Genomic DNA, 11941 nt, shown 5'->3' with positions numbered 1-11941 from the left:
CTCCCCCGCGCGCTCTCCATTTTAGCGCCACGTGGGGGGAGGGGCTCCAACGGCCTCCATCCTCTTCCCTCAGCGCCCCCCAGGCCGCGCAAAGCATTCTGGGGCGACCTCAGGCTCCTGTTGCCTGGCAATCCAGTTTAGGCCCCAATCCCAGACACTCTTACTTGGGAGTAGGTTCCATTGAACTCAATGGGAGTTACTTCTGAGTAGGCACGCCTGGGATTGGGCTGCTAGGCTCCCAATAGCAGCAGGCCCTGCCAGTCACATGATGACAGAGCCAGCAGTGGGAGGGAGGACTAGAAGCCAGGCCTTGGCACGCTCCTTGGGCCTCTGTGGACGTGCAGGAGAAGGAGAGCCCCGCCTTCTGCCTGTCTACTCAGGAGTAAGCCCCATGATAGTCAATGGGCTTACTCCCAGGAAAGTGTGGACAGGATTGTGGCCTAACAGCCCAGTCTCAGCCCTGCCTACTCAGAGGTAAGCCCCATGATAGTCAACGTAGCTTACTTCCAGGTAAGTGTGGCTAGGATGGCTGCCTAAGGGCCCAATCCTAGGCATGTCTACTCAGAAGTAAGTTCTATTATAGACAATGGTGCTTACTCCCAGGAAAGTGTGGATAGGATTAGAGCCTGAATCTTTTTATTTCTTGCATTCATTCCTGTCTCAATACTAATCACTGCTTTGACCTACTTTTAGCCTCATGCTGAAATTACCCAGCTTCCTGCTGCAATTTAAACCCTTGGTGAAACCCAGACTGAAGACAGCAGACCCAAAGGTAAGCTTTATTTATGTTCTCTTAATGCAGATAATTTAAACAGATTAAGAATCAGGTATGTGAGGCATAAAACCATGCAGACAAATAAACAGAGCTTGCAAATCGACCTTTTCTCTCAGGCTAAATCTATCCTACATCAGTGTTTCTCAGCCAGTGGTACAGATACCACCAGTGGTACTTGGGATGGTGTCTGGTGGTACTTAGGACTCCTGTTGCCCATCAGTGAGACCAGGAATGCAACATAGCAAACAGCCGGTAGGAGGTTCAACTCAGCCTCCCAACCCAGAAGTACCTGGCAATTATGTCATTGCCAGATCCTTCTGGTGGTATTTTGAATAGGTGGACTGTGTGAAGTAGTACAGCAGAGGGCAAACCTTGAGAAACATTGTCCTACACCCTTAAGCCAGGCAGATGTTATTTACCAACCAAAAACAGTAAGCTGACTCCCTTGATGGCACTGGAGAATCTGGCACATCAGATCTTCAAAACAGATGTCTTATGCAGAGCCTGAAGAAAGGATTATCTCTGGGCAAAAAATACTAGACCATGAAATACAGTGAAAATCTTTCATAACACTAACAGCATGGCTTAGGACAGTTAGATACTGGCTCCGAATACATTATCATTCAGGATCACGGAGCCTTCTCCACCAGATGCTCTCAAGGATCCGTGCTTCAAAGTCGTTAACTTATATTGAACAGAAGATTGAAGCCATTCACTTGTATGTGGATTCCTTGAGTGTACTTCCCTGAAAGGAGGCATATCAAGAAATTAAGCAAAGTTTCTGAGATATAGAACTCCAGAATTTGTATTCTGTATGGCAAACAAGGATCTGCTTCCCTTTAAACTTAATGGTCGTGGTTAAACATGGGCAGATAGCTGCTAATTTTAACACCCTGACAAATCCAGAGCAGTGCTGTGCTTTTTCCTTGGCTAGATACAGAGACCAATCCTATCCAATAATTCCAGCGCTGATGCCCCCATGGCAGTTGGGTGTTCACTGTATCCTGCAGTGGGAGGGCAGGCATGGAGGCCGCCTCAAGCTAAGGGAAGGTTTGTTCTCTTACCTTGGGGCTGCATCGGTGCTGGAAAGTTGGATAGGATTGGGCCCTTAATGTACTGCCCTCAGAAGTACTGTTTGAAAGGTTTTGGGGGATTGACTTAATCTTCTAGATGCTGCTCCTGTAATCAGGGTTGTACTGAAACCTTTCCGCATACGCTTCCTTATTGCCCCATATACTGTATGAGGGAATCGGAGCCAAATAGAGAAGATGGACAGAGTAACACGGGTGCACAAAATACAAAATTTGTTGGAACAAGAAGAAGAAAACATATCCCAGTTAATTGGAAGAATGAACATACCTTATACAAGAAAGTGTGGACTTATTGGATTCTGTTATGGAGATAAATTATTAAAGATATTACAGGAGAAAAAATGGAAAGAAAGAAAAAGAAACCTGAGGGTTAAAGAAAATTGGAGGATTTTATTTAGTTAATAACTGGTTTAAATTTACTTAAAAAATAAATATATACGAAATTGATATATATGAATTAGAATGAATTAGAAAAAATAGCTGGAAATGTTAGCATGTGGATGAATTGTTTTATAAGTGGTTATTATGTTAAAGAAAAAAATGTAATTAGATTGGAGAATTAGATTGAAGAATGGTAAAGAACATATTATAAGAGATTGCTGGTTTTATTATAATTTGGAAATTAGGTTGTTATTATTTGATATTAATGAGTAATTTAACTAGTTGAGATGATAAAAAGTGAATATTTAGAAAAGATAGGGAATTAGGAGAAATCTATTATATTTGATAGAAGAAATATATAAATGAGTAGAAGAGTTAGAAGTAGATGGAAGAATTGTTTTATATGTTAATTTGTTTTATATGTTTATACATATTATGTTAAAATAAGAATTGTTTTATACTTTGGTAATTGGATTATTTTGTTTTAATATTAATGAGTAATTGAAGTAAGTTTATGTTTGATAGAAAGTGAAAATTTAGAAAATATAGTACAGGGCATTAGGGAAAATTTAGTATATATTATATAAATAAATGGATAAACTAATAAGAGGCAGAAGTAGATGAGTAGTAGATTAGGAGATATAGTATGATTGATGAGTAATGGTATATGGTATTTAGCACTCCTAAATGTATGTTATATGTTTGTATGTCTGTGTGTTAATTTAAAAATAAATAAAGCATTTCTGCTGTTTTATATATTTTAGGTTTGTGTTTGTTGCTTATGCCAATAAAGGATGACTGACTGAGGATCTTTGGTCAGGAAGGAAGCCCAAGGAAGCCAGCAGAGACATTCTAGAGGCTGCAGGGATCTTCAAAGTGCCCAGTTTTATCTTGCTGCTACCAGGTTGAGTATCTCTTATCCAGACTGGAACGGGAAGATGTCTGAATTTCAGATTTGTCTGGATTTTGAAATGATTGCATAAATATAATGAGAATACTTCCTCTTGTGACCCATGCAGGTGTCTGCTAACCTCTTTGACATTTTGTACAAAATGTGTAGTAAACTCTGAATGCATGGAACTTGATGGATGAAGTGATAAACTACTTGTTAGAAGCTGTGTAAATTCTCTGATACATCAAAAAGTAGTGGCTCTTTTGCCAAAAGATCTGAAAGGAAAGGGAATTAAATAAATTTAAATAAATAGCTGGCACTTTCTGTAACGGGATATGTGAACTGATGCCATTGAAAGCGCTGCATTTGTGGTGCTGTGAACTTGTTAAAACTGAGCTTGTTTTTAAAAAGGGGTTTTTTTTAACAAAAAGCAAAAACAAAACCTGTTTTTTTTCTTCCCAGAATGCCGAAACGTAAATGCCAATTTGGTGACAGATTGGCCAGCAAATACCAGTCATTCCGATGTGGTAGAAACCCATATGAAGCTGAGTGCCTCATTTGTCCTATAGGAACATATGTCTCTGTAGCTAATAAAGGTAATGTGGTTAAACATTTTATTACTATTTTTAAACATGTGATCTCAATTTATTTATACACACACACACACACACACACACACACACACCTATATACACACACACACTATGTGTATGTGTTATGTAGTGTGTTTATGTATATATTTGTTTTTATGGGTAATCCCCTTAATCTTTTTTTTTTTTTTTTTTTTTTTTTTGCTGCTGTTGTGTGCACGTTTAGGGGCCCAAGATTTGGAAGTTCATCTCCAGTCCCAGAAACATAAGAAAAGCATCCAGAATTTCAGCAGCGCAGCATTTGTATCCAGTTTCTTTGATCAAACAACAAAATCTACATACGCCGTAAATGCAGCTGAGGCAGCTTTGGCATTTCACACCATTAGCCACTATTCATCTTATCAGTCTATGGATTGTACACCTAAGCTAAATTCTGAGATTTACTCCGACTCTGATATCGCCAAGAAAGTGTCTTGTGCTAGCACAGAAGCTATAATAAACCAAGTTCTTGGGCCACACTCTGTTGACATAGCAATTCAGTGCTTAGAAGGGATATCATGTTTTGGGGTTTGCACAGATGGTCGCAATCATGGATCTCTAAAAATATTCCCAATTTTAATACAGTTTTTTGATTATAAACTAGGAGGTATCCAGACTAAACTTGTAGAGCTTAGATCAGCCCCCAATGAAACTTCAGACACAATATCATTCCACGTAAGTGATACGCTGACACAGCTTGGTATAGTTGAGAAGTGTGTAGCATTTGCTGGTGATCATACAAACACTAATTTTGGGGGCTTTCAAGAATCTGAGGGTGACAGTGTGTTCACCAAATTAGAGAAGTCTGTCAACAACAATATAGTAGGTATAGGCTGTCCAGCACATATCCTTTCCAATGCCATTCAACATGGGGCCGACACTTTGGGAATTGATTTGGAGTGTGTAGTCATGAAATTGTATAATTATTTTTCTATTTATACGGTAAGGACAGAACAACTTAAAGAGTATTGTGAATTCGTTGACATCAACTACAAACAGTTATTTTCCGATACTAAAACTAGGTGGCTATCTCTGTTTCCAGCGATTCACAGAATACTTGAGATGTATGAAGCTTTGCAGTCCTATTTCTTATCTTTGCCTAGTCCCCCTAAAATTCTGAAAAATTTTTTTACAGCCAGATTGAGTAAGGCATATTTGTGGCACATACATTCGTTAATGTCTGTTTTTCACGACAATATCAAGGACATTCAAAAAGAAAGAAATTCAGTTGTTGAAATAATGAATACAATAGAAAATGTATCTTCCCTGCTAGAGAACAGGATGGAAAGTTCCTTCATTTCCCTTAGAACTAAAGAAGTATTGTCATGTGCCCGGGAGGAGGGATATGATCCTGAAGTAGATTGTTTTATGGAGGAGGCAATTTCTTTGTACAGAGAATGCTATGATTACCTGAAGAAATGGTGTGCCTCGTTTACAGATTTTCACTGTTTTAAATGGATGGATTTGAATGGAAAGGTCTTAATGAAAGATGTAGAGAGATGTGTAACATTTTTAAATAAAAGGGGGTTCATGATTGATGATGCAAAATGTTGTGATCAGTTATGTAATTTGAACTGCTTTCTGGAGCGCAACAGCACAGACCTTGACAGTAAGTCATGCAATGATAAGTGGGTCATGTATTTTGAGAACAGCAAATATGAGGAATGCTATTCAGAACTACTGAAAATAGCAGAATATTTTTTTGCATTGCCAGGACACAATGCAAATGTCAAAAGGGTTTTGTCCTTAATTTCTCCACCATGGACAAATGAGAGGAATAATTCAAATCTGGATTCAGTCAAGGGTTTGTTACTAGTTAAGTACAATTTTAAGCATTTTACTTGCTCAGAGTTCTATAAATATGTTGCAAGCCAACATGACATTTTAGAGAGGATAGGTTCATTAGAAAAGTATAGTCAAGTAGCAATTCCCAACTTGCCCAAATTCTGATTCATCCATTCGCTATCTTTTAAACTACTAATTGCTGATATGTAAATAGCGTCATCTGTTTAGGTTGAGAAATATTACACAATCGCTCTTTCAAAGTGTTAAATAGTTTGGAAAATTGAACAACTGAGTTCGGTTGCCTAGTGTTTTTTTGAAGCATCACAGTGTAGCTTGGTGCTCATTTGTGTTTAAATTAAACGCTTTTATTTAATATACAAGTGTGTCGTTTTTATTTTGTTATGTCGTACATTTTGCTTGAATGCCCTACAGTTTGGGCTGCCTCATCCTCCTTTGCTGTTATTACTTCTAATCATCCTGCAGAGAAGTTGAGTGCAACTTGGTACATACAAGTTAACCCTCAAAGGCAATTATTTCATAACTAGAGCATTTTTGCAAGAGAAGAGGGAATTGTCACCCTTTTACTGGGTGCATTTCCTCCGAAGTTAATTTTTTTTTTTTAAACCAACCTCCCTTAGCGCATGGTGCTTTACACCAAGTGTGAGGACAGGTCCCTTCCCTGAGGAGAATTACACCCCAGTCCTATCCACACTTTCCTGGGAGTAAGCCCCATTGACTCCAAGGGGACTTACATCTGAGTAGACATAGGATTGGGCTGCTAGGCTGTAGTCCTATGCAAACTTCCCTGGGAGTAAGTCCTGTTGAACTCAATGACTTTGGAGTAGATATGCATAGGATTGGGCTGCTTGTCAGGTATTCTTTTCTGCCTTAAACCCCCTATTTGCAATATAGGGATGATAATAATACCTACGAATGTAGATTGACTGCCAGGTACATGCAAAATAGTAATAAAATTTAACACATTGTAAAACCACAGCTGTCCCCATTTGACTTCCAGTATGGAAGGAAGGACTCTAGGTCAAAGGCTGCAATGTCTGGGCTGACAAGAGGCTTGGTGCATTTCATATGTATTTTTCACATGTTTATTGCATGCTTCTTCCAATCGTCTCTGCACAAGCTGCCTATAAAATGCACAAGCGGCACGCTTCCTTCGTTTCTCCCATGCTGAGAAGGACTGGAGCCAATCACAAGGGGAGAGAGAGAAATGTTGCTTGTGAGGAGAAGCTGCAGCTTACCCTGGAGACTGATGCCCTGGAGCCTGCTTGAAGGGGGGGGTGGAAGAGAATATGAGTCACACCCCTGTTTTTGAAGAGATTAACAAGGTACTTACGTACTGTGTGCCACCCCCCCCCCCCATGCTGTGCACTAATACAGCCTGGAGGGAAGGAGTAGAGAACTTAGAGATGGCAACAGTTGCTCTTCATCCTCTTCCTGCTGGGTGCTTTTCTGGGCTTCTGGCTGCCATGGCAGCAGTGAACTGCCCTGACTTACAGATGGGACAAGGAGACAATCTACACCAGATTTTTTAGTAAAAATTTCTCACCTTATAGGCAAGTATCTACGGTAAGTACAATTCCCAAACCACTCCTATCAAAAATGAAGCACTACCTTCTTATCTTACTGTGACATATCACACTGTAGACCTTGTCAGTCCAATGTCGGCTGTATTATTCTACCTATTAACTTAGTGGTCCAGTCTAGAACATATTCATTTCACCACATTCATTTATTTCACATTCCACTGTTAGGAACAGAACACACACATGGAAAGTCCGATTCCTTGATTCCAACTTGCCCTCTCACTCTGTACCCTTGATTTCATTTTCATTCTACAGTACTTTCCCTCCAATGACTCAGGGCCCAATCCTATCCAGAACCAATGCAACCGTGCCAATGGGGTGTTAACTGTGTCCTGTAGTGAAGAAGAAGCCAGAGTCCTCTTCAAGGTACGGGCTTGTTTGTTCCCTTACCTTGGGGCTGCATTGCAACTGCATCAGTGCTGGAAAGTTGGATAGGATTGGGCCCTTAGGGTCACACTACCACCCATTAATGCCACACAAATTAGGCCCACATCACTCTGACTATACAGTAGTGTGCCTCAAACAGATCAGTTTCCAACAAGATGTCTCATTCAGCACGCATGATTAAAATCTCTGGGTATATCAACCATAAAATTTCAAAACAATGTGTGTTGTTTGATGAATTAAAAATATTTCATCTTACAATCACTGTAGACATCATCAAGCATCCAAAGGCAAAACTCCACCATTCTGAGGCACATCAACTTCCTGCTCTCTATTTAACAGCAAAGGTCTTACCAAACTCAATTGAGTTAATTAGAGGCATCCAATACACATAGGACTTCATCCTAATCTACTCGTAAGAGGCATTTAAAGTGTCAACTTCCTTTAAGTTAATTCTTTCTTTCAAAATTACTAAAAACTTCCTTTAAACAGCCAGTCATGTTGATAGTATGATAGTCCATTTCTTTGCTGACATGAGACTTAATCGTCTGGGTAGCAGACCTAATGCAGAGCGCTCCAAAATTGGTATCCAAATACGTACAGAGATAAGGTTTTTCTCCTTTTTATTCATATTATCCTTATACAAATATCTCAATTGCTTCTAGTTGCATTCTCTGGAAATAATATGACACAGATGTCTCATTTCCCAAGACACTTCGGAAACAGGCAAGGATATTAGCTTGGCAATGTGACAAGCACAGGCATGGTGTGTTGCCCTGAATAGGTGGAAAGATGAGACACTGGAAAGGGGGGAAGGCTGTGTGGTTGGAAAAGGACGCAAGTCTGTGTTCTGCTTTTACTTTCAAGTTGCAATGTTTTAAATTCCAAGTTATGCAAAATAACAGCACAAGCAGCTGGGTAATGGGTCCTTTGGCTGATTGCAGCTTAGGCATGAAGCCTAAATTGATGGTGTCACTTCTGGCCATGACATCACTTCCAGGTTAATCACATCACTTCAGGTGGGTCCCGATAGTTTAAAATTCTAAAAAGTGGGTCCCGGTGCTAAAAGGTTTGGGAACCACTAAACAAAGAAGTTGTTGAAAAAAAGCAGAAACCAAAGACGTGAAACACATTTGCACAGACAAAATTTATTTTTAAAGTTCATGATTTTAAAAGCTAAACTCATTCATTATTGGTGATCTGCAAATATTTAGTGCTGGGAAATCCTAGGAGAGAATCACAGTCTATTGCTCCAACAATTTGTTCAGCTTTTGTAAATGTGATTTTGGCGGTATTGTGCTAATATATAAAAAGGAAGGTACCCTGAGAAAACTCTCCCCCCCATCCCTACCCAGTTCCATGTGCAGTGTGGCCCTAAGTATGTTTACTTAGAAGTAAGTTGCATTGTAAGACACTGCTCCCTAGCAAGTGTGCTTGAGATTTCAGTCTTCTACTAAATCAAAACACACTACTGCCTTTCATCGTACATAAATTATAGAATCGTTCCAGAATTACATTAATTTACAGAATATTTCATACTGACAATGCAGCATTAATGTTTATTTATAAAACATGTTTTTGCTGCTTAGGAACAAATAAAACCAACAGCTCAAAAAAGAAAAAAACCACACATAAAGGGGCCAGTAAAAATATACACCATACCAAAAAAAAAAAGTTTAAAAGAGATGGTTTGTTTCAAATGGTTCCCTGGCAAAATAATGTGTAATGGGTTTCCCTGCATCTGGAGGATGTTCTGAGACACTTGGAGGCACGTTTCCCCTCCCCCAACAAAAAAACCAGAAGTGTTTTTTAGATGCCTCCCACAGGGGCAGCACATCAAGGGATGGCCCCAGGGCACCACAACCCCAGAAACACACCTGATTGGCAATGTTAGTACATCATGTCTTGAGGCTCTAAAAAATTCAGATTGCCAACATTTTTTGGTTAAGAGTGCTCCTGTTTGCTTCTCTACTCCTTTCATAACAGCCCAACATGGAGAAATTTTGCAGATGAAGCTTTATCCATCAGTTCAGCTTGCCAGTAAAAGCTTTGTCAAATCCATGTCAGGCTGCTGTTAAAGGCAGAGAAGACAACCTCGGCGCCTCAAAGCAATACTGATTTTATGAAGTGATCATACATCACTGTTGGCTGCTGCAACAGCTTTGGAGGGAAGAACTTTCTTAGTGTAAACAGTGATCCCACTTGTTAACTAATTTTTCTTATCCAGTGTTATTTTTTTTTTTTTTGTATGTATGTATGTATAGAATGTATGTATGTATAGAATTTCAGTTTTCTATTAGAACATGATTTAACGAACCATACCTTGGAAGAAAATTGTTTTCTCTCTATTTTTCCTCTATTTTTCCCATCTTCTAAGTTTGTCTTTTGTATTTGTTATACATATTTTTTAATTAAAATTTTTAAAAGCCTTTAAAAGGTGGCAACCCTAAATTTAACTTTTCATCAACTTCAGTTTCAAAATTATATTTACATGTTTAAATTTTGCTAATGTCGTACCATCATAAACAAACAACCTGTAAGTAGAAAAAAAATTATATATTATACTAAAATATAACGAATGAATCTGGCGGGGATGAGAGTGAGCTGAGATTCGTATGGAATTCTTTTAAACGCTGGTCATTTCCTAATCATACTTTCTCCATAATATGTTTCACTACAATTGATAAGAGTCACTCATGGGCAAGTGAGTTCATGGAATTCAGTGGAGTTCAAGTGAGTTCATGGAGCATGGCCATCAAACAACATCATGGTGTAAGCTTAAAAAAAATGTTCCACTGAAATTGACTTGGGGGTTCTTTTTTTTCCTTTTTGGCAATCATTTTTAAGACCTACACAAATTAATTTATCTCAAAAAAGAGTCCAATATAAATATTTCTCAAGGCACATACTAACATCCCAGCAGTTTCTTCAAATCGGTTTTGCTTTTACTTCTGAAGGTGTGATTGTGCTTTTTCATTTTTACCAATTCCAAAAACCCTTATAAGTGACTCAGGTGCATGATCTCTCCCCAATATCTTTCTCTCCAGAGTTTCATTTTGCTAAAGTATAATTATGTACTGTGTAGATGGAACTGTATAGATGCAAGTAGATAAACATATTGGCCTATGTACACACACGCAAAAAGAAATCTTCTGTAATAGCATCTCAAGGTGCAGTCTATTCTTTTGTGGAGTTGACTTCAAAGCAACCAAGAATTTCAAGGTAGTCACTGGAGTTTTTTTGGGGGGGAAAAACCCAAAGGAACTGTCTAGTGGATGATGTGAACCAATAGCATTATTTGTTCTATTGCAGATGCCCAGTCCCTTTCCTCACTGGCTGGTTCAGATTTAATTCACTTCCAGAGGAGATGATTGGCAGTTTGTTTTCCATGTGGTAGCGAATAAGATGACCCACACTGTCAAATACATGATCTTTGGTTCTCACCTAGAAAAGGCAGCAAAAAATTAATAAACCTCATTAATTTTCAACTATTGTTTGTGAGCTGGTACAATATAGTAGCTCTGCAAACTAATCCAGCCAGGCAGATTATTCACAGAAAAGAATCAGACAGTGGTCAAGTTTAAAAACAAGAGAAGTTTCTATTTATGAAACACTTAGTACATGATCCTGGATCAGATTCAGGAGAAGCCTGTGTTTCCATTTAAGTAGCAGTTGGATTGCACAGCACTGATTGGCCAGTCTCTGTATCTGAGTCAAAGCCCCACTATCTTGGCTAGCCCAAGTCCGCAGCACCTGATGAATGATTCTACCTGCCACTCAGGTGCGTGTGTGCGTGCGTGCGTAGAGGGGTGCGTGCGTGCGTGCAAACACTCTCTTCCCAATCATTCCCCAAGCTCTGGGGAATTATCAGGAAGGGGCAGTAAAGACAGCAGTAATAGCCAAATAGTTAACCAGTTCCTGGTTGGCAGGAACAACCACCACCATCCCTTCCTCTTCCCAGTTGCAGACTCTGGAGAATTATCAGGAAGGGGAAGGGATCGTGGTTGCCACCCAAGAAACAGAAGAACTATCAGGAAAGGGAAGGAGTGGTAGCAGCAGCTGCTCCTGCCAGTTGGAGAGTCTGTAGAGATCAGCAACAGCCACCTCCTCTTCCTAATTGTTCCCCAGAGGTTTGGGGGGGGCAGGAAAGGAAGCATCTGGTCCAGCAGAGGTTGGATGGATAGTTGGTGGAGATAGTGAGCAGGCATGGGGTACCCCTCCTCAGTTCATCAGCTTTCCCGCCTGCCACCTAAGGTGACTGTTTCATCATGACTGGCAGGTGGGTCAGCCCAGCCCCCTTCTCCACAACTTCAATGTGCAAAAACAGCAGTGTAAGAACCTTGCATTTGTATTTTAAACAGTGCCAAACAAATGCTTTGAGTGGATAACCATTCGGGGGGGGG

The 11941-nt window shown here is 39.7% G+C and overlaps 2 protein-coding genes across 2 annotated transcripts in view; one reads left to right on the top strand and one right to left on the bottom strand.

Moving 5' to 3' along the window:
- Nucleotides 1-258: 258 nt before the first annotated feature.
- LOC136659128 (uncharacterized) lies at nucleotides 259-5871 on the top strand. Its single transcript, XM_066636212.1, has 5 exons — nucleotides 259-474; nucleotides 694-772; nucleotides 3012-3151; nucleotides 3602-3735; nucleotides 3956-5871. Exons 4-5 carry the CDS (start codon nucleotides 3603-3605, stop codon nucleotides 5716-5718), a joined length of 1896 nt encoding a protein of 631 aa, XP_066492309.1. The 5' UTR covers nucleotides 259-474; nucleotides 694-772; nucleotides 3012-3151; nucleotide 3602; the 3' UTR covers nucleotides 5719-5871.
- Nucleotides 5872-10841: 4970 nt separating this feature from the next.
- SHC4 (SHC adaptor protein 4) overlaps nucleotides 10842-11941 on the bottom strand; it is a 54018-nt gene continuing 52918 nt past the window's right edge. The window contains exon 11 of the mRNA XM_066635427.1: nucleotides 10842-10982. Within this exon, the coding sequence (XP_066491524.1) occupies nucleotides 10842-10982 (141 nt within the window). The remainder of the gene's footprint in view (nucleotides 10983-11941) is intronic.

The sequence above is a fragment of the Tiliqua scincoides genome, chromosome 8 (genome assembly GCF_035046505.1).
Source record: "Tiliqua scincoides isolate rTilSci1 chromosome 8, rTilSci1.hap2, whole genome shotgun sequence".
Classification (NCBI taxonomy): domain Eukaryota; kingdom Metazoa; phylum Chordata; class Lepidosauria; order Squamata; family Scincidae; genus Tiliqua; species Tiliqua scincoides.
This window is presented reverse-complemented; position numbering and strand designations above follow the sequence as displayed.